At 37.6% G+C, this 23,628-nt stretch overlaps 1 protein-coding gene across 5 annotated transcripts in view; it reads right to left on the minus strand.

Moving 5' to 3' along the window:
* Positions 1-232: 232 nt before the first annotated feature.
* LOC137491082 (uncharacterized) overlaps positions 233-23,628 on the minus strand; it is a 29,327-nt gene continuing 5,931 nt past the window's right edge. For 2 of the 5 annotated variants that reach the window (XR_012402556.1, XR_012402557.1), the window contains exons 3-4: positions 11,713-14,793; positions 10,940-11,399 (exon numbers count right to left, since the gene is read on the minus strand). Coding sequence is in view for 3 of the 5 variants with exons in the window: in XM_073948581.1 (XP_073804682.1) it covers positions 2,264-2,960; positions 13,617-14,793 (1,874 nt within the window). In the remaining 2 variants the exon portion in view is untranslated. Of the gene's footprint in view, positions 2,961-10,939; positions 14,794-14,995; positions 15,118-23,628 lie in introns of those variants that run through there. The other 3 variants (XM_073948581.1, XM_073948580.1, XM_073948579.1) reach the window with 3 other exon arrangements.

Genomic DNA, 23,628 nt, shown 5'->3' on the forward strand with positions numbered 1-23,628 from the left:
CCCTGTAGTATTTCCTGAAAAGCCTGTTGTATTTCCTCCAATCTATGACATATCTTTTTAATTTTGGGATCTTTGATTTTATTGATACTCTACTCTGCCTGTTCTTTCCTTATTCTAGCTTTAACTTCTTTGATCTTATTAAAATATCTGGATCTTTTTATCACCATATTTAGTCTCTAATTCTTTAAGTTGTATATTCAGATTATTTATGTAATTCCATTTTTTTCCTTGATCCTCACATTATAAGTTTACCTCGCATATCAGCTTTAGCTGCGTCCTATAGGATACTAGGTGACACCTTTCCATTATCATTATGTTTTAAATATTCTAATAGTTCTTTTTGAACATATTCTACATGTTAAATAATCCAAATGATTAGGGTTAAATCACCAAAATGTCTTTTTGGGTTTATTGTCCAGGTACACTGTTAAATATACTCCTGCATGGTCTGAGATGTCCCTTGTTTCTATTTTACAGTCTTTTATTTTATGTTGATCTGACCCAAACATAAAAAATGAATCAATTCTAGAACGAGACATTTGGGTGGAAGAGAAGAAAATACTATTTTTTTTAAGAGGGTATATGTCTTTCCACAAATCTTTGAAGCCTAATTCTTTCATCATATCTCTTATTTGTCTAGTTTCTTTATTAATTTGCTTATTAAAAAGATTAGTCCAATTTAGGCTGAAATTGTACATTCCACTCTTCCCCACATATCAACGTACCTGATGCCTCCCTGGCTCTAAAAGTAAATATTTATTTGAGAAATGCTTTGTCTTTTTCAGGTGGTCTATCTATATTATCTAATGTAACTTTGTTTTAGTCGATAGTTCCCTAATTAGGTTAAATCATCCTTCTTTATCAGTAATCTTAGAATTTAATTGGAAGTTGACTTTATTTGAGATTAATGTCATTACTCCTCGTTTACGACCATTATTATATGAGGAAAAGAAAACCTTAAATCCCTTTTTATTTAATTTCTTATGTTCTGTATCAGAAAGATGTGTCTGTTACCAGAATATTATCTGTTGCTTTTCTTTTTTCATTTTAGCCAAGAGTTTGCTTTTAATCGGATTTAGTAACCCATTAATATTCAAAGTAATTACTCTATATTTCTGTTTTTGCATAATCAGATGTTATTGCGAAAATCACAGTGACGGAATATGAAAAACACAAACATGAAAATCCTGAACCAAATAAAAAAGCATAACCAAAAAGGTCTCCAAACCTTAAAGTCTTAAATAACTTTTTAATGTGAGGGGAAAGCCTTCCTTTTCTAAAGGGCCTCTCTCCTCTCCTCTTGTCCCTTTAAAAGTCACATACTTTTCTCTTCTTCGATGTCACTCCAAACTTTGCCAAAATCTTTTTCTCTTTTCCAGAAATTCCTATAATAGTTTCTTCTTCGTTGTTTATTAGCCCTTTTCATTCAGACCTCTTGATGCCTCTGTCATCGAATTGTACAAGACCTGCCCGTTTTCCAGAAAAGATTCTAAGTTTCGCCGGCGGTGGTGATTGGAACTTAATCCCTTTTCTTTAAGAATTTTTCCTATTGGAGCAAAAGCCCGTCTTTTCTGTTGGAATTCAGGTGGGTAATATTGGTCAAAGAAAATCCTTTATTCGTTCCAGTGTATTACTTTCTTTATCCATGCAAAGTGGAAGACCAGGTCCTTCGTTTTGTTTTCCAGTAAGAATATTAACGCTGATCTAGGGTGTGTGTCAGCAGGTGTTGGTCCGAGGACCCAGTGACACCATTGGATTTTAAGGTCCAATTCATTAAGTGACAGTTTGTTTTGCAATGCAATGCTAGCTGACAGGCTATCAGCTATCCTGTCCGTCTCTGATTTTTCATCTGTTGATTTCTCGTTTTTTTCAGGTTTCAATGGTTGTTTTGTCCTAGCCTTTTTGTTTTTGTCCCCCTTCATGTTATTTAAATATGGTTTAGGTTATTACATATGATGTTAAACTGAGGATTAATACCAGTGTGTATGGGAGCTGTCTTTCTATGCTGCTACATGTGTCAACGCCATACTGGAAACCATCCCATGTGTTTCTTAAGCTACCCCGAATGAGTGAAACTCTGCACACACTTATCATGTCTACGGTTTCTCTCCAGTGTGAATCCTCTAATGTGTTTACAGGGTTCCTGAGTGATAAACTTCTTACTGCAGAGTGAACACTTGTACGGTTTTTATCCAGTGTGAATCCTCTGGTGCTGTTTCAATTCTGCAGCAGTAATAAAAGTCTTCTTGCACTCCAAGCACATTTACTCTCTCACACCAGTGTGGTTCTTCATGTGTTTTTTAAGGTGTGATGAGTGGGTGAAACTCTTCCCGCACCGAGTGCAAGTGAATGATCTCTTTCCAGTGTGGATCCTCATGTGTTTATTAAGGTATGATGATTGGTTAAAACTCTTCCCACACTTAGTGCATGTAAATGGTTTTTCTCCGGTGTGGATCTTCATGTGTTGATTAAGGGATAATGATTGGCTAAAGCTCTTCCCACACTGAGTGCATGTGAATGGTTTCTCCCCAGTGTGGATCATCATGTGTTGATTAAGGGATGACGAGTGGCTAAAACTCTTCCCACACTGAGTGCATGTAAATGGTTTCTCTCCAGTGTGGATCCTCGTGTGTAGAATAAGATTTGATGATTGGCTGAAACTCTTCCCACACTGAGTGCATGTAAATGGTTTCTCTCCAGTGTGGATCCTCATGTGTAGAATAAGATTTGATGATTGGCTGAAACTCTTCCCACACTGAGTGCATGAGAATAGTTTCTCTCCAGTGTGAATCCTCATGTGTTGATTAAAGGATGATAATTGGCTGAAACTCTTCCCACATGGAGTGCACATGAATGGTCTTTCTCCAGTGTGGATAATCATGTGTTGATTAAGGTTTGCTGAGTGGCTGAAACTCTTCCCACACTGAGTGCATGTGAATGGTTTTTCTCCAGTGTGGATCCTCAAGTGAATCTTAAGTTTGCTTTTGCTTGCCAAACTCTTTCCACACTGAGTGCGGGTAAAACAACCCTTGTCTCTCACTTTTAAAATATCATCAGTCTCTAAATAAGTTTTGTCCTCAGTTTTGACATGATGTTCCTCCTCTTTACTCTCCTCATAGTCTTCAATTAGGTCTGAAAAAAAGTTCAGTTTTTAGTAAATCATTAAAACTCATCGAAAGCTGAAGTGAAAAGGCTCTAAAACATTGTCTACACAAACCTTAATTTTAATGCACATTAAATGCAAAGACATAGCAGATCATATTTAGATTGATCTTGTGATATAAACCTCCTGGGGTCCATTACACACATTCCCATTTAAGTGTATTCTTATATGATCATTTTTGGTCATATTGATGAGACATAAATTTGAAAGCTGTAAATGGCCAGTTTTTCTATTTGTTTATATTCGTAATAACTTAAAACAACATGTTTTTGTAAAACAGATAGGGAATGTTTTTTATTCTATGCCTGTATGGTAAACCTGTCAGAAAAAAAAAACAGCTGAATCTCTGAGTATTTGCCCTTACAGACATGAGACATATCTGCACCTTTAAATGACAAATGTTCTAAGGGTTAGTAATCTGCAGTGCAGAATTCGAACACTTAACAGCCTCAGATCATCAAACAAACGTAAATATTAATCAAAGAGAACACAAGTAAACACATTGTGCAGTTTTTAAGGTTTTTATTCTTAAAAGGAAGACAAAGTACTGAACTACATAGCCTTGTGTGAAAATGTTTTTCCCCAATAAAACCTAACTTTACTTTTTCACACCGGCTTCAAGTTCTCTAGCCACACCCAGACCCGATTACTACCACATGTTTGCAATCAATAAATCACCTAAATATGACCTATCTGACAAAGTGAAGTAGACCAAAAGAGCCTCAAAAGCTAGACATCATGCCAAAATCTAAAGACCTTTAAATACAAATGAGAAAGAAAATACTTGTGTCACGAGTTAAAACACGAGTTAAAAAAAAAAGTGAACTCAAATGCAGAAAAACAATGTGTTTGGGGAGTGAGTCCTGTGAAGGATTCGGATTTCAGCTTTCCAATCCGTCTCATCATGGGCCACCGTTTATCCTTTTCATCATCCTTTTTCTCAGTATTTAACTGTGAATTGATTTTAACTAATGAATAAGTTAAAACTGCTTACTGTAAGAATGTTCTGTGTCCTTGTTTCTCTTTTTGCCTGTCTATTTTAACTTTGTTTTCAGGAGACACACAAACCAGGTCATAGGTCATGGAGATCTCTCTCTCTCTCTCTCTCTCTCTATCTATCTGTTCCTATGACTGGAGGTCCAATACAGAGGAGAAGAAGACACCTGTTTCATTGTCCTGATATATTGCCTATAATTTTATAGCTGTTTGATTGATCTGTTTTTGTGTATAATTAATAGTAATGTAATTCCTTTTTGTGTGGAGACAGACTGTGTGTAGCCAAGATATTGTTGCAGACTGTTGATGGAAACAGTCTTGAACCAGCCTGATAACACAGCTGAACCTACAAGAAAAATCCTTGAGTCTTTTACACAGATGGTTTTTTGTATCTATTGTGTTCCTGGTTTAGCTTTTTACAGGTCGGAGATCAGCTCCTAATAACTTAGGGCGACCTCACCTCTAGGCATCAGGTCGCCATCCATATCTGGAGACAGATACAATGCTTTCTTTGACGCACACTAAGGCCATCCATATCTGGAAGTAGATACTATGTTTCTTTGACGCATGTATTTAGAATTGTCTATTTCTGTTGTAACCAATGAGATCTGTTTACCTGGATCCCACCCTTTCTGGACTTGTGTAAAGAGTATAATTGTTCGATTGTTGAAACTGTAAGCAGAGCGGCCTAGGAACTCATTGAGAGTGTTGAAGCTGGCTTCTGCAAATGAAACTGCAAACTATCTTCAGTAAACTTAATTCATTTTTTTTAAATCTCTGACTCCAGCTCTTCTTCATCAACCAGACTGGTCAATCTTTGGGTTAAACTGTAAACTATCCCTACACCTGGAATAAGCAAAAGTCAAAGTAAACATCTGATCAGGTGAGCACTGAGAAAGTGTTGTGGGATAAAACAACCAGACACTCACTCACTAGCATTCCTGCACACAAGTACAGGGTGAGAAACTAAATAATATGCACACAAATGATCGATAACATACTGATAAACATGAAGGGAAATGATGTTGTATAAACAGGAAAAAAGGGAAACGAGAGCTCCTGTGACTGCAAAAAAAAGCAGATTACGAAATAACCTGTAACCCAGAACAGGAGAAGAGAGCAAATCTGTGATGGTGACAGTACCCTCTCCCTCAAGAATGCCCCCTAGCATTCCCTTAAGACTCACTGTGGACCTATTTAAACTGATCAATAAGAGAGCGGTCCAGAATATCCATAGCCGGAATCCAACATCTCCCCTCTGGACCATAACCCTTCCAGTATACCCGATACTGATAATCTTTCTACCTCTCCTCCTCACATCCAGGAGCCAGTGCACTGTGTATGTGAATGCACCCTCAACCAGTCTGGGACGCAGAGGTTATGGGCTGCAGGGGGAGAGAAGAATAGGCTTGATCTTAGACACCTGGAAAAAACGGATGGATGTCTTTAAACTTAGAGCTTAATTTGAACAAACACTAGACTGAGCACCTTGATAATAGAAAAAGGTCCAATAAACTTGGGTCTCAATTTATGTGAGGGAAAGCTGAGAGGAATGCCTTTGGAAGACAACCAGACTTTCTGACCACACATAAATAGAGGGGGCAAACGCTTCATTCCTATTGCCAGTCCTTTTCTGGTGATCCTTCATGTCTAGAGGCATCTCTGAATGAACAAATGCATGAGGAAACAATGGCATCTGGTTCTTGGGAAGAGAATACGCTTATTTCACACGGCCACCATTTTAAACAAAAAACCATTTTAACGAAAGCTAGGCTGTGGTGGGAAAACACATGGAAGTATAGGATCGGCACTGTAAACATTGCAACAACTAGCTGTGGACTACAAACCTCCAGCTGTTGCCGTGATTTCAAAGTGCAGATGGTGTAAACATCACTTTAATATCATTCAGTTCAGTTTAATATAAACAATTAAAAGCAGATTAGGCATCAAATGAAATTACACTCTCTTTAAGAATAATATGCTTAAGTGTCCTCCTAGGATTCAGTTCACGGCTCCAGGTAAACACTGTGGGGACGATTCCTTGCTTCGGCCTATGTAACTGGGTGAGCGATATAACGACCTCACACCCTCGTGTTGTATGTAATAGAATTGTCCCGGTACTGAAGTTTTAAAAAATGGGATTTTAAAATGGGATTTCAAAAACATTTACCGCTAACATTTAGGTGCCGCTGAGAGTGTTCTTAAACAGCGCTGATTTGCCATAGTGTTCGCTGGTGCCCATTAAAAATGACTGTGATTAAGATATACAGCCAGGTACACAATGATCCTGTGCGACTCCAGGCGATACTTCCAGGTTTCTTCCCAACACAGTCTTGATACTGCTTTTAAAATGGCAGCCTCATAAAATCAGTCTACACAGAGGAATGGTACACAGCAAATTTTAGATAGTAGATTTAACTACCTTGGAGTTAAAATTAACACTCCTTCAGAGTTTATATGGGAACCACTATAAGTGTTAAAAATAACACTTTTGAAAGTGTTAACATTGTCAACACCAAGAGAGTGTTAATTAGCAAACTCTTATTGTGTAAAATATCTGTTAAATTTCCGAAAAAATACCAGCAGCTGTGGTTGCCAGAACCTTTTTGTGAAAAACATGGAATTTTTATATAACTGTATAAATTTACAAAAAATAACCATATTTCATGAACTAATACAATGTTTATTTTACAAAATCATAGTTTAGTGCACAAAACTGTAAAGTCTTTAGATGCAATAATGTTTTCATGTGTGATTGCAAGTAGCGAACAGATTTTGTCTGCATTAGTAATTACACAGTTACCTTTAAACAAAAGAAGATGCAGCATAACATCAAATTTTCTCAGTTCATCTTGGAGTTGAACAGAGATGCTATTATCCTCCACAATGGTGACACAAAAACCGTTTTGCTGTTTTTCTTTCTTTTTTTTCATTTTTAGATTTTACGGAAAAATACCAGCAGCTGTGGTTGCCAGTAATCTGCTGTTTTTAACATTCATAAATTCAGTTTACAGAATATTTCTGTTAAAAGCACATTCAACAGTCTGTATTTGTTATCGATCTCACACTGCAAATTTTAGATTTGGTAGATTTAACAACCTTAGAGTTAAAATTAACACTCCCTCAGTGTTTATATGGGAACCACTATAAGTGTTAAAATATGATTTTTGAAAGTGTTAAAATTTTTAACACCCAGAGTGTTAATTAGCAAACTCTTATTGTGTAAAATATCTGTTAAATGTATGTCAAAATACTGGCAGCAGTGGTTGCCAGTAATCTGCTGTTTTCAACATTTTAGATTCGTAAATTCAGTTTCCAGAATATTTCTGTTAAAAACACATCCCATAGTCTGTATTTTTCATTCGAACACACTTAAGCCTTAAATTCCAGAGCAAAAGCCTCACTAGTGTCCTCACTACAGAGGGCTGAACACTCAGACAGTGATGAAGTTAATGAGACAATTAAGTGTCTAATTAAAGGAGGATTGAGAATTGTTGATGAACAACTGTTAACAAGCAGAATCACTGAAGGACAGAAAAACACAAGCCAAAACCAAAGATGAAATCAACTGAGAAAAAAAAAACTCTAAATAAAATAATAATCAATAAAAAAACAAATTACACAATAAAAAATGTTATTTTTCAACATCTTTAAAAAAACTCATCACATTAAACAACTTATCATGGAGCTTCACCTATTACTGACCTTTGACTTTATTTCTGTCATGTGAACAAAAGCTCTTAATAAAATTTCCGTCGTTCATTTGAAGTCACCATGATGGAGGACAGAGTCTACTTTAGTCAGGCTCTTCAACTTCTTACTATAAATGTCTTTTATTTTGGCTGCTATAGTTAGTGTTAATTACACTATTTAAACATATAGCATGGAAAGGCGGAAAAAAATTAAATGCCAGTCTGAAGAGATTATTTATGATATCATAGCCATCCTTTCCTGCTTGTTTTCTAATTCAATATCATATTAGTTATGTGTGAGAAATAAATAATAAACATAAATGAAACCGCTGAAGCTCCAATAAAATAAAAACAATATTTACAATGAGAATGTTTAATCTATGGCAGAACTTAAAAACACACAGACATCAATAATTAGTCTTTGAATCTCAATGATGGTGACAAACAAAAAAAATAAAAATCAAGTAAAAAAAAAACACTACTGAAATATCACCTCCCAAAAACAACACAAAATAAAGGAAAAGAAAGAGATTGTAAGAACATAAAGCTGCATAATTTATTCATGCTGCAATGCATGCTGGGAGCTTTGTACTATGCTGGCACCCAGCATGCATTGCGGCATGAACTATGCAGCTTTTTTTTTTTTTTTAGCAACCACGGTTGAGGTTCATATCATGATTCTTGATGCCTGTGTGTCATAAAGAGTAAGCAGGAGCTTGAATGTTTAGTGCATGACAGTCTAATTATTAATTGCATTCTAATTGATTGTTGAATTTTCTATGAAAAGCAGCAGACTACCGGTTGTATTGTCCCATGCAGCTTTAATTCAACTATATTTGCATTTCTTTAAGAATCAACATAATAAACACTTGAAATTAAATTTATAACAATTAAGCATAAACAGTATAGTTTCTCTTGATCTTTCTTGCTATAGCTGATGAGTTTTAGAAACACAGCTATAACAGTCAGAGAAACATTATGATATAAGAGTAAAGCTTCAAGAGCTCAAATAAGAAGCCTCTGATCTCCATGATGGTGAGGTCAAATGAAATATTTTTAATAAAAAAATATAAACCTCTGTTCATTGTCAAATATTCTTACAGAAATGAAGTCAAACTGTAATCAGTGAAGCTGCTTATGCTATTATTTAATGGAGTTGTTTAATCCTCTGTTTTAATTCAGTTAGTTTGGTGTGAGGCTGTGTCTGTAGTTTTATTTCTTCCTTCAATTTCTTATTCCTTCAGTGATTGTGCTTGTTAACAGCAGGTGTTCAACAGCAGGTGTCTGAATTCACTTATTTGTGGTCATTCCCTCTGTCTAGTGGACTAAACTAATTGACTAATTTAAGGGCCAGGTGAATGAGGGTGTGGCGAGATTTCAGACACTCTGATTAGTTTCTCAAATACAAGGGTTTTCTACAAAGGTAGATACATGTTACTCTGTGTGACAAGGAGGCAAATCAGCTTCTAACGCCGAGAGGGTTATTTTACCTTTATCTAACTCTAGAATTTTAACACTTTACTCTGAATTAATACAACACTTGAAATTTAACACCAATGAATTTGCTGTGTAGTCTAAGCAGCACTGAAAGGGAGACAAGCCCATAGACAAGATAGGAAGTGAGTTATATACATATTTGACCATGGTTAACGTAGAACTACAAGATAATGGTTCCCTGCATGCGATGCAATGCAGAACCCTCTCCAGCTGCAGACTAGCTTGCTCGGCCTGGCCATTGGTCTGTGGATGGTGCTCGTTAGAGGCTAGTAGGCGCCCCCAGCTGTCGGCAGAATTCTGCCCAAAACCTGGACACAAATTGCAGACCCCTGTCTAAAACCATGTCAACTAGGAGGCCAAGAATACGGAACATGTGGTCCAAGACAATGGCTGCTGTCTCCCTCAATGAAGATTATTTGGGGAGTGAAATAAAGAAAGCTGCTTCAAAAATCTGCCCACTACAGTGAGGACTACTGTGTTGCCACGGAATGGTGGTAACCCTGTGACAAGCCAACAAAAACTGACTAGTGTTCCACACCATTGAGAGCCACCAGAACCATTAACCCCATTTCCACTATCGCACCTAAAGCAAGGGAGCCCAGGCAGGTCGCGTTTCCACTGTCACTTCCAGGGCCTGATCAGGCCAAAGCTGGGCTTCATTAGGGCGAAATATAGGCTATAGCCTATTTTATTACTTGCTCTTATGTCCTGAAACACTTAACACTTTCCTTTCATTTTTAAATAAATTGCTCTTACACATTATATTTTCTGATTTTCACTGGATGTCAACTCATTTTGCACAAGCACCAGAATTGATAACCACTGCTCTGAGGTACTCAAAATAACAAACTGTCATGCTCAAAATAAATTGCGTACCTAAAGTTACTGCTTTACTTATATTATTCTTTACAATATTTAAAACAGTTTGATAATTTAGTCAATTAATTTAACTGGAACAATAAAGTTTTCAGTTTTAGACAACTCGCGCACTGGTCCATCCCTTCTGAGAGAGCTCCATCTTGGTTTATGGTTAGACAAGACATCCTACTTCCCCTTCCATCACTACAATGTCTATCCATCCATCTATTTATTCATTTTATTTTGTAAATGTGTTATTTTAGGCTGATCTCAAAAATATAATAATTTAACTGACATGATTGTAGGTGTAGGCTAGGACTGTCTCTGTCATTTGCAGATAATGTTGTCCCGTTGGCTTCATAGGACATAGACCTTCAGCATGCAGAGGGACAATTTGCTGCTGAGTGTGACATGGCAGGGAAAGAAACAGCACCTACAAGTCAAAAACCACGGTGCTTGACTTGAAAAAGGTGGCCATCTCCAGTTTGGTGAGATTAAAAGATGGATCAGTGCAGCGGCAGCAGTTATGCAGTTCATGGGATTGTCTGTTGTGGTGAAGGAGCTAAGACTAAAGGCAATGTTCTCAATTTACCGCTCAATCTAGGTTCCTACTCGCAGCCATGGTCATGACTGAAAAGAACAAGATCTCGGACACAACCAGACACATTTTACAAAGTTTTGCGACCCGATTGTTTGAGTTGCAACATAAAAGAGAGATGAGTCAACAAAATAACCTGAATGCTAACTATTTATTATAAAATGCAAGTCATAGAACAATCAATCAAAGCAACCAACAAATGTCTAGGGATAATAATGAAGATAAAGAACTTAGGATATAAATCACAACAACACTTTAGCTACATGATACAAGCAATGCAAAACAAAACCATAAGGTTAAAGAATCAATGAGATGGCAGGTCTTGACATGAGGACTCCTGAGTAGCCACAGCATCTTGGGGTAGCTAGCACAACAACTTTTAGTTACCCATTGATAAGTAATTCAAGCAACCAATCAGTATTTACCACATACTCCAATCTGGAGTCTTGGGATCATCACAGTGTATTAATATTGTAAAACTTAATACATGTCGCTCTGCCTAAATCATACAATATTCATCACGATTGTATTCTACTCAAAAAAGTAAATATAGTAAACTATGAAGAATTTTGAACCTAAAAGTAAAGAAATTTTACTAAAAAAAGCTGCTACACAGGACAATTGAATGGGCTTTCTAAACTTGAGGCCCTGGTATACTGAAAACTAACCGTCCTGGAGCTCCACCTTCTTTGATGTGCAGTGTCTACCCAGTGATTTGCTTCTCATTTATGGAGTCAGACAGAGAACACCATCCAAAACAACACAAACTACATGAATACAATGGAGAGTGGAGTACAGATGTATCCGCACCTGTACAATCACCTGCAAAGAGATTTTAAACCACAGAGGTGCTGTTTGCCAGATGTTTACAAAACTTTTCTTCTCCCAGATGCCATGATTGCGTTTACTGTCACTCAGCCACATCAAACATTATTCAGACATGAAACATCCTGTGCACATGAGAAAATGTTTAGGTGCATTCATGTCATTTGTGCAACTTTTTGTCCATGTGTTTCTTAAGCTGTGTCGAATGAGCGAAATTCTGTAGACACTGATCAGATCTGTACGGTTTCTCTCCAGTGTCAATAATCTTGTGTTTTCAGATGTGTTAAAGGATTAAACCTCGTCAGTGTGAATCATCAGGTACAGTTTCAATTTTGGAGCTGTAATAAAAGTCTTTTCAAACTCAAAGCACATATACTGTTCCACACCAGTGTGGATCTTAATGTGTTTATTAAGGTTTGCTGATCGGTTGAAACTCTTCCCATACTGAGTGCATGTGAATGGTTTCTCTCCAGTGTGGGTCTTCATGTGTTTTTTAAGGTCTGGGGAGTTGCTGAAACTCATCCCACACCAAAGCTGCTGTCACACTTGAGTTTTAGCATGCGGAATTCTTTTGTACGAAACTGCAAAAAGGGTAGGGCTGTGCAATTAATTGAAAATCTGGTTTCGATTTTGATTTTGGCTTCTAATGGTTATGAAACTAAATTGAGATAAACAATTACTGCATCATATACCGCCCCCTTTCCAGTTGTACACATTTGTTGCTCTGCAAAGCTCAGTTTCACGTGAAAATGACTAAAATCATGTACTGTGTTGTTTGCAGCATGGAATGCGCATCACTCATTGATGTATGTTCGAATCATTCATGTTTTAAAAGCGAAAAGAGCGTATGCTGTTGTGTTTGGGCACTTAGCCTCAGAGACAAGCAGAGCACACACATCTAACGCCATCTTAATGCGAGCGATTTAATGGTCAAATATAAGATTTGTGTCAGAGCGTAATGTTTAGTGAATATTCATATTAACCCTCATTTGTGTAATAAACAAACAAGTAACAATAAAAAGACAAGTGAAAGAGAAACCATATCAGTTATACTGCACTATTCTTAAAGAGAAGGCGCGCAATATTCCTGCTGCCGCCTGTTTTTCTTATTAATCAAAAAACAAAGGGAGAAAATCCCTCACTGCTCTTGACTGAAGGATGTTTGTAGCTGAAGTTTTTTTTCTAACAGTTAAGATTTTTAAAGCACACTTTGTTTCATATTTTTATTCTATTGTATGTATTTCCCTTTCCCTTTTTTTACAGGGAGGAAAATAACTGTGCATATTTACAGTTAAAGTCAGAGTTTTTAGCCCTCCTGAATTATTAGCGACCCTTTCCCCCAATTTCTGTTTAATGGAAAGATTTATTTTCAACCCAAACAGATTTACTAACTGATCTTTAATAACTGATTTCTTTTATCTTTGTTAAGATGATATTTTTCAAGATACTAGTATTTAGCTTATTGTGAAATTCAAAGGCTTAATTCATGTAATTAGGCAAGTCATTGTACAAAAGTAGTTTATTCAGCAGACAATCAAAAAATGTATATTGCTTAAGGGGGCTGATAATATTGAGCTATTAAAATAGGTTACAAAATATTTACACCTGCTTTTATTCTAGCCGAAATAAAACAAATAAGCCTTTCTCCAGAAGAAAAAAATATTATAGAAAATACTGTGATAAATTCCTGTTAAACATCATTTGGGAAATATTTATATACAAAAATAAAATTCAGGGTAAATAATTTTGACTTAACTGATAATTGTTTTGAATCATCGTGATTACAATTATTACCAAAATAATCGTGATTATGATTTTTTCTATAATCGAGCAGCCCTAGAAAAGGGGCGGGATTAAACAAGATGATTACACATTAACTGAGCGACTGGTCCATATTTTACATTTCTGTCCAGAGAGGTCTTGTTATGAAAAGTACAGTGTAACCGCGGCTTAAGTATAAGTGAATTGTATCTCTCCAGCGTGGAACTTCATGTGGTAATTAAGGGATGTTGACTGGCTGAAACTTTTCCCACACTGAGTGCATATGAATGGTTTCTCTCCAGTGTGGATCCTCATGTGCTGATTAAGGTTTGATGAGCAGGTAAAACACTTTCCACACTGAGTGCATGTAAATGGTTTCTCTCCAGTGTGAATCCTCATGTGTTTATTAAGGTGTGATGATTGGCTGAAACTCTTCCCACACTGAGTGCATGTGAATGGTTTCTCTCCAGCGTGGAACTTCATGTGGTAATTAAGGGATGATGACTGGCTGAAACTTTTCCCACACTGAGTGCATATGAATGGTTTCTCTCCAGTGTGAATTCTCATGTGCTGATTAAGGTTTGATGAGCAGGTAAAACACTTTCCACACTGAGTGCATGTGAATGGTTTCTCTCCAGTGTGGATCCTCATGTGTTTATTAAGGGATGATGATTTGCTGAAACTCTTCCCACACTGAGTGCATGTAAATGGTTTCTCTCCAGTGTGGATCCTCATGTGTTGATTGAGGGATGATGATTTGCTGAAACTCTTCCCACATTGAAGGCATGTGAATGGTTTCTCTCCAGTGTGGATCATCATGTGGTGATTAAGGTGTGATAAATAGTTGAAACTCTTCCCACACTGAGTGCACGTGAATGGTTTCTCTCCAGTGTGGATCATCATGTGTAGATCAAGGTGTGATAATTGGCTAAAACTCTTTCCACACTGAGTGCATGTGAATGGTTTCTCTCCAGTGTGGATCATCATGTGTTTACTACGGGATGATGATTGACTGAAACGCTTCCCACACTGAGTGCATGTGAATGGTTTCTCTCCAGTGTGGCTCATCATGTGTTTATTAAGGTGTGATGATTTGCTGAAACTCTTTCCACACTGAGTGCACGTGAATGGTTTCTCTCCAGTGTGGATCATCATGTGTACATTAAGGTGTGATAAGCAGCTGAAACTCTTTCCACACTGAGTGCATGTGAATGGTTTCTCTCCAGTGTGGATCATCATGTGAATCTTAAGATAGCCTTTTTTTCCAAAACTCCTTCTACAGTGAGTGCAAGTGAAACGAGTCTTGTCTGTCCTTTTCAAAATACCATCAGTCTGTAAATAGTTTTTTTCCTCAATTTTGACATGATGTTCCTCCTCTTTCCTCCCCTCATTCTCTCTTAGGTCTGAAATAAATAGATAAAACATTAGTTTTCATTAAGTCTTACAAACTCTCATAAAAAGCTGAAAAGTGAAGACACTAAAACATTGGCTACACACATTGTAATTTTGATGCACATTAAATGTAAAATAAATCAGATAATATTTAGTTCTGTCCATTAATGTGTACACATTTAAGCAGATTTAATGCAATTCATGTTTATTTACCTAGTAAAGTTACCTACAAATGGGACTCTTATTCTGAAACCGCACTTGTTTGGGTGTGTTGTGGAAGAAAAGCGCAGCACATAGTGACAGTAGTGGTGGGCAAAGCGAGGCTTCATGAAACACTGAAACAGTCAAAGCAAATGTGTCGAAGCTGTGAAACGTTTCGAAACCCCACTCTACAGTGACATCTAGTGGTCATTTTTTATGTATTGCACTGAAACAGCTTTAGCAAAGAACAGTTGAGCAAATTGAGGTAATAACACCCCACTTTGTATAATTGAATCTTCAAGTTACTTAGTGGAGTGGTAAAGGTGTCTGACTACCATGCGGGGATAGTGGGTTCGAAACCAGGCTAATATAGCCATTTTGAAATCCTTTAATACCAGTTGGTAATGCTTTGTTCTTGTATTGTTTTGTTTCAACGTTGGTCTGACAACCGAATAAACACTTTCTAAATAAATATGTCTTGTTTTGGTCTTAAAACAGGGTTATTTCTAGATCAGACAATGTGGCCTGAAGTTGTCAAGAATTATTTATATTATTCATTAAATTTTCCATTTATTGCATTTTATTAACGTCTACCCAAACCCAAAACCCAACCATCACAGTACTGTAAAATATTAATTATTGTTTTACAGTGTTACAAAAATGATGCTAAATTGATGGCGTAACTGCAGCTGTATCCTATTTAGGCTACACAAAACAGAAACATGATTAAAACACACAAAACCATGATTTCAGAGTATTTGTACAAGTTGGGATTCGAACCAAAAAAGTAATTCGAAGCATAGCAACAGCAGGCACACGCACAGTCCACTAGGCCATATGAAACAGGGATTTTCTCTGACCTTGGTAGTCAAATACAGATTCGCCAGGTCTTCTGAGCTGATCATTACTTTGAATCGCTTTAGTTACGTGACCAGGTGTTTCGAAACACTTAAGTCATGTGACTTGGGTGCTTCGGTGCAGTGTTTCAAAATACTTGTGCTTCAGGATCTCGACACTGTGTCGAAACGTCAGTTTCACATCAGCCATCCCTAAGTGAGAGGAGCTGCCGATGTCTGCGGGTGCGTGAAAGCTGTGCGCATTAACAGCTGAGAGGACGTTTTATACCCATTCGCTTTCAATGATTGCTGCAGATGCAATATCTGGATGCTAGTCACTGGACTCAAAATAAGCCCTTTCGTTATTAATTTGTTAATGGTTTCTGTTTTACCCAAACAATTTTATATACATCTTTAGTATACGAACAAGCCCGGACATGTCCCGTAATGATCATTCAGTTATTCAGATCGCCGTTATTATTTTCCTTTGAGGTTTTCCTAACAGTTTATATTGTAATGTGAATCTGATATGTTATAGATCAAACGTGGAAAGGGGCTAGTATGGCTGAAAGACTGTTTAACTGCCTCACAATTTGTAGCATTTCTGGGCATTTAATGTATACCTGCATGTGAATGAGTATTCTATCGACACATGAATGTTTAATCTAGACCTTTTTCCAGATAAATCTCATTTCTACTTATCTAAATTGTTTAGTAAAAAAATGTCACTGATGTTAATAAGTAATACTGGTTTAATACATAACAGCAAATTTTGTTTATACATTTGTAGCTTATTTATTATTTTTATTGTACTTATTATTGTTCAGACTATGTACATCCTTGTATTTTCATCTGGGGTCCACTCCTCAACATTCAATATAAACTGTTAAAACAGTTAAAACTGTTAAAACAGAATATCACACTAATTGTACAAAAAAAAAAAAAAAACTACTAACACTTCCCTTCTTAGACTTTACAGACCTGAAACTTGCCTTTAGTACTTATTCATTGTTGCTCTTGGTTGTGTAAATTGCTTCCTTGTCCTCATTTGTAAGTCGCTTTGGATAAAAGCGTCTGCTAAATGACTAAATGTAAATGTAAATGTAAATGTAGATAACCTGTCTCCTCATCCTTTGTGCTCTGACCAGTACTCAGAACGGTTTACTCAAATTATTCATCTTCTGAACGTAAAACCTGTAGAACAATTTATTTATCTAGTGCTTTTACAATGTAAATTGCTCCGCTCCCGTTGCCCCAGCAACCCTGTACCCCGACATGTTCACATATCACCACATCTCCCCTCCTTAAAGTGATGATGCCCCCCTGTAGTAAATATATAGCAAGTTCCCTTTTAGCAACATAGAACAAAGCAAATTATTTTTCCATCCTGGTTACAGATATCAACTTAACAATATCCTTTGCTTACAATCGTCAAACTCTTAACCATAACCTGTCAACATCACAGATGTGTTTTTAAGTTCACTTTTTTATAACTGGTGTTATAAAAATTGTGAGTTTTCTGCAGCTTGAATCCAATGCTATCTGCCAGAATCCACTGGACGCATCTAATGTGGAGAAAATGCATGCACCAAATAGTTTTGGTAAGATATCCTCCAGTTTAGGCAGAGTGAATCCTTCTAGCTTTACTGCTTCATTCAGTTTCTTTAGGTCAACGCAGATTCTATTTTTGCCAGTTTTCTTTATCACAGGCACCATTGGTGCACACCAGTCTGTAGTTTCAGTGACTTTAGCATTCACTGCAGCTCCTCTTCCACTTTTGGCAGCAATGGAAAGGGGACTCAACGAGGGGAAGAGAGGCTGTATCGTTAAGCATCTTCTCTGAGCTCAATTTTGATTGGCATGCAGTTAAAGAGTCTAAAGTTTCCAAAAAAAGAGTCCTACATGTTGACAGAATCAACTCTACTCACCAGTATAAATTCACGGGCAGTTATATGACTGAGGAGATTGTTATTGTATGGGCCTTTAACAATCTATGTCAGGAAACTGACACTTTGTCCTTTCCTTTCTGTACAGGCTATGAATTTACCATTATAGTCCAATTTGCCACCGGGACTTCAGATGTCAGCAGATGTTTAAGTAAGATAGGGGCAAACAGGAAATTTTAGAAATGTTTGTTCATACATAACTGTGATATCTGCGCCAGTATCAATTTTGAAATTAACAGTAGTCCCCTGCATTGGTAACTTTACATGCCATCTATCTTCGTTAGCATCATCAGAAACTGACCCCAGAAACCATATTCTCTTAGTTTCATCATCTTGTTGATCACTGGTCACTTTTTTTTTTTTTTTTACAGTTTTTGTTTTACTAGCAACTTCGAAATGTCCTGTTTATTACACCTGCGGCATTGTTTACCCCAAGCAGTTCAGGCCCCATATTTGTGCTTTTTTTCACAACTTGAACATGTAACTTTACTACTTTCATCTCTTAGTTTAGTTTCAGAATTTCTGTATTTACCTCCTGTGTATTTCTTAAATTGCCTCCATGCTTAGACTTGTAGCCCACTTCACTTACATCACCTGCTCCTCGAATTTTAACGCTTTGTTTTAATCAGTTCCAACTGGCGAGCAATATGTATCGCTTTCTTTAGCGTCAAATCGGTCTCTAACTGCAGCTTTTCCGACACGTTGCTGTTTGCAATTCCAATCACAATGCGATCACAAATCTGCTTGTCATTAATTGCATGGAAATCATGAAACTCTGCCAGCTCATATAGACTCATGACGAACGCTTCGATACTTTCCCAATTTCATTTATTCTGTTTGTGAATCAAGCACAGTAAAGATTCAAGTTGCGTTTGGTCACAAAATGTTCATCAAACTTTTTAACTACTGCATTGTAGTAATCATTTTCCTCCTCTACAGAAAATGAAAATGTGCTGATTATGGGTTTAGCCTGCTTGCCCATTGCATAGAGCAGTGAACCTGTACATCACTGTCTTCCTTGTCAAATTTTGTTGAAATTCTAAATCAAGATAAACGCTGCTTCCACGCCAGCCAACTTGATGGCTGTGCATAATCAAAACCTTAGGGCGTGTGAAACTTTAACATTATCCTTTCGTCTCCTTCTCAAATGATAGGAGTGCACTGAGGACTTTCATTCTGACACCATGTCATGTTAAACAGAGTGGACCATTGCTTTAGAACTCAGAATTTCACTTTATTAAAGCATGCACTCATTAGCAATATTTCTGCCTTCTGTGTCAGGCTGCTCGTGCTGGCTCTGCCCCTGTTGCCCCAGCAACCCTGGATCATGACACAGAACAGCCAATCTCAATAACCTGTTCACATATCACCACACAGGGAATACTTGTTCATTCTGTGGCCTGACTGATAAACACATCAGAAAAAAATGTTGTGGGGTAACAACTGAACAATTAGCTGAATATTTGCCTTGCAGACATGAGACATACCTGTACAGCAGGGGTCACCAAACTTGTTCCTGGAGGGCTGGTGTCCTGCAGATTTTAGCTCCAACCCTAATTAAACACACCTGAACAAGCTAATCAAGGTCTTACTAGGTATACTTAAAATATCAAGGCAGGTGTGTTGAGACAAGTTGGAGCTAAACCTTGCAGGGACACCGGCCCTCCAGGACCGAGATTAGTGACCAAGATGCTGTACAGCATCTGCATAAAGGCTGAAATGTGTACCTTACCCCTTGTGTGCTGTTGGGTCATTTTCATCCATTCTGGGGTGATTTTGAGTTTGGCCAAAACTTTCCCTGTGTTTCAGCAAACAGACTGTTATTTGGGGACATATTATTTTGACATATTCAGGGAAAATGCTTTGAAAAAATAAAAAACTCAATAAACTCTGGCCAAATTTACTCTCTATTCATTATATTCATGGCTGTTTTTTTTCTCCATTGGCCTCTAATATAACAACATTTTTTGATTACAAAGCCTGACAGCATATAATCATGCATATATGACTGTTGGCGTTTTCAGTGACAACATTGTTTAATTGGTCTCCACCCATGGGACGGCAAAAAGGAAATGGGTATAAAGAAGAGGAGAAGAGTCGAAGAGCGCAGCATTATGTGGTGTGCGGAAGAAAAAGAAGTTGACTAAACTTTTGCAGTGCAGGGAAACGAGTAGAGAAACCGGGTCGAGACGAGCAGTGTAAACTTAATGACTGGCTGTGAGAAACAAAAAGCGAAAGTACGTATCAAGGCAACAGAGCAAAGGCTGATGTCTTGTTACCGAAGTGCTCGTGATGTCTGTAAACGAGTGCGTCACCAAAAACTTCAGAGTTTCCTGTTAGGCACCTGAGGCTGCTACTCACCAGCTGGATTCGTCAACACCCTCAACCTTCACATCCACACCTCCACATTCGCCATTCTCCTCTCATTTCCCTTGACCAAAAGTTTTTGTTTTCTTTGCCCAAATTCTCATTTCATTTCTCCCCGTAGTATTATTATCATTATTATTTTTCCGTTTTCAAATCGGATGAATCTGCTGGCCTGAAATCATTCACATTTTTTTCCTTTCACTTTCATTTGAGTTATAAGTGCTGAGGGTTTTGTGTTTCATTGTGAATATTGTTATATATTTTTTGGACTTCTGGTTGGAGCGGCGCCATGTGAAGACGCAAACTGTTGAGGTCCTTACATGAAACTTAAAATTTTGCTTAATATTGCTCTTATCCTTAATACCTTAAACCTACCTATCCTGGAAAATAAGCGTTTATAAGTGTATGAGTTTAGCTGTTCTGAGGGTAATTAATTTTAAATCAGGATGAATAAAGGTCGAAGCAACCTTAGGGAGGCAGAATCCGCTACTAGCCTCCATGCTAATGCTAACCCGAAGTGCAAGCTGCATCTTAAAAAAAAAAAAAAAGAGACGGCTCTGGCGAGTGATAACAGTGCAGTCCTTCAAGCTATTGATGCACTAAAGCAGGGGTCATCAATCTCGGTCCTGGAGGGCCGGTGTCCCTGCAGGATTTAGCTCCAACTTGCCTCAACACACCTGCCTGGATGTTTCAAGTATACCTAGTGAGACCTTGATTAGCTTGTCCAGGTGTGTTTGATTAGGGTTGGAGCTAAAATCTGCAGGACACCGGCCCTCCAGGAACAAGTTTGGTGATCCCTGCACTAAAGGGTGATTTAATTAGGCCGATTTTGAAAAAGCCGTTGCACGGTCAAATTAACTTTGTAATCAAATTGACCAGCTTCAGACAGTCACATAATGCTGTGGAGCACATTAACGCCAGAGAGGAAGCAGCGGAACAGCGAGTGACTGGAGTGTCTGGAGTCTGTTTAGGGTGGATACTCTGACTCACTTACTACTGTGGAAAAAGAGTTTAGTATAGTGAAAAAGGAGCTGGCTCTGCTGAGAGACCGAAGCAAAGATATTGAGGAGGGGTCTCGCCGCTCAATTCTCCGCATAACAGGAGTTTAAGAAGGACTGGAGCACGGCAGACACGTGACTGAATTTGTAGCCTGCCTTCTGAAAGATATTCTGAACCTTAAGAGGACTCCACTTCTGGACCGGGCACACCACACTCTACGCAGCAAACCAGTGGATGACAAGGAACCGCCACGCACCTTCCTGATTAAATGCCACTACTTTTCCGAAAAGAGGATATTTTGAAGAAAGCCATTGATCACTATAGCACGTGTTCGTTGTTGTTATTTCTAGTTCTCAAGTATATTTAGTCAATAATGGGGTACCTTTGTAGTAAAACATCAAGAGCTGTTCAAATTGTTTTGCTTTACATATGAGGCCCCACATGGTAAGCTAGTTAAGAGTGGGAGTAGCTGGAAGTGTGTGCAAGTTTACACGCAAGGTTTCAATCTTGTATTGTTTCGTGTTTATAAGTGTATGTGCGATCACCTCTTTTTTTCTCTCTATTTTTTTTTTCTTTCTTCCCTCTCTCCAACACATCTCCCTACATTCAAAACCCACAGATACCTTTCGGAAGTTTCTGATAAATGTTTTCGACAGCCCTCCATAAAATTGGTGGAGTAAAGACAAACTTTACCAGTTGGAATGTGCGGGGGTAAAATCACCCAGTGAAACGAAAGAAGGTGTTCGCATATATTAAGTTAAAACCTGATATTGTATATTTACAGGAGACACATCTGTTGAAAAAAAGACTATATTAAGTTTAGTAGAGGAGGCTATACACAAATATATCATTCTAACTTCAATAGCAAAAGTAGGGTCGTTGCTGTACTCATACATAAGAATCTACAGTTTGTCATTGAGTCAAATGTGTTGGATAAAAAGACAGATACATAATAATCCAAACTTTTAACATGTCTGTGGTCCTGGCCAATGTGTATGCTCCTAATTGGGACAATGTACAATTTTTCAGTGATTTATTTTCAATTTTGCTTAGTCTCGACACACACAATTTAATTTGAGGAGGCGATTTAAATTGTGTTTTGCACCCAATTTTGGACCGCTCTAGCTCTTCGAGAAATACAATAAGTCAGCCAGCACAATGTATCAACTCCTTCCTTCAGACATACGGTGTAAATGACCCTTAGAGATTTAAATATCTATCTTCCTTTCTATTCCAAGATTGACCATTTTCTTCTAGACAAGCAGTTACTTGAACATGAGTCTGATTCCAGCGACGCTCCAGGGACAGACGAGTCTTCGCTGAGGCCATCTTCCAGCCTAAACCACGGCGAATGAAGCTCTGCACAAGACTTTTGGCCAGCGGAGAAATTAAAATGGTCGTGCCCAACTGAGTCTGGTTCTCTCAAGGTTATTTTTCTTCACTCCCATCAGGTGAAGTTTTTTTTCCCTCTCCGCTGTCGCCACTGCCTCGCATGGTTCAGGATTGGTAGAGCTACGCATCGATGAATTGGCTCTTCAGTGTTTGAACTCTCAGTAATGATTAAATCACACTGGACTGAGCTAAACTGAACTGAACTGAACTTAAATACTAAAACCTGAACCACACTGTTCCAGTTACTATGACCATTTATGTGAAGCTGCTTTGACACAATCTACATTGTAAAAGCGCTATACAAATAAAGCTGAATTGAATTGAACTTCCCTTAATGTCAGAAGTAGAGTATGGTAGTATTGTTATTTCGGACAAAGAGTCTCTTTTTCCCCATCAATGATAGTGCACAGCAAATGTTCTTCAAATCCTTTCCATTTTCAGCAAGTCCTGATAAATGTGTATATCTGGGTGTGAGTGTAACACGTACATATTAGGATTTGTTAAATAATAATTTTTAAAACGACTTTAGACAAAGCCAAACGAGACATGACGCGGTGGTCAACCCTTCCTTTATCTTTGGCTGGGAATATCTGGGAATATATTCTATTAAAATGACAATACTACTAAGATTTCTGTTTCTACTTCAGACCGTGTCTATTTTTATTCCCAAGTCATTTTTCAAGGAGTAAAATAATTGTATTTCTACATTTCTCTGGAATAAGAAAAATCCTTGCATAAGAAAAGAATTCTTGAAAACAAAAAATTGATAGTTTGGATTGGCAATGCCAAATTTCCTATACTAGTATTGGGCGGCCAATTACACAAACTGTTTTTCTGGTTTGCTCTTATGCTTAGTGGAAGTAGATGGTTCCGATGACTCAGGCAAACTGTCCACAGTTTCCTCGACATTTTAAGATTTACAAATGACAAATTTATCCATCTCGGCAGGTGAGGGTTTTCATGTGCAGATGCGTGCTCATGCTGTAGTGATAACTAGCAAGCTAGCCACTGCACAGTCATGACGTTTGATTCGCATTTTTTAAACACTCTAATGGTTAATCAGTAAAATCTTTGTAAAAATCAGAAAATATTTGTAGCATTAACT

The sequence above is a fragment of the Danio rerio genome, chromosome 4 (genome assembly GCF_049306965.1).
Source record: "Danio rerio strain Tuebingen ecotype United States chromosome 4, GRCz12tu, whole genome shotgun sequence".
Classification (NCBI taxonomy): Eukaryota; Metazoa; Chordata; class Actinopteri; order Cypriniformes; family Danionidae; genus Danio; species Danio rerio.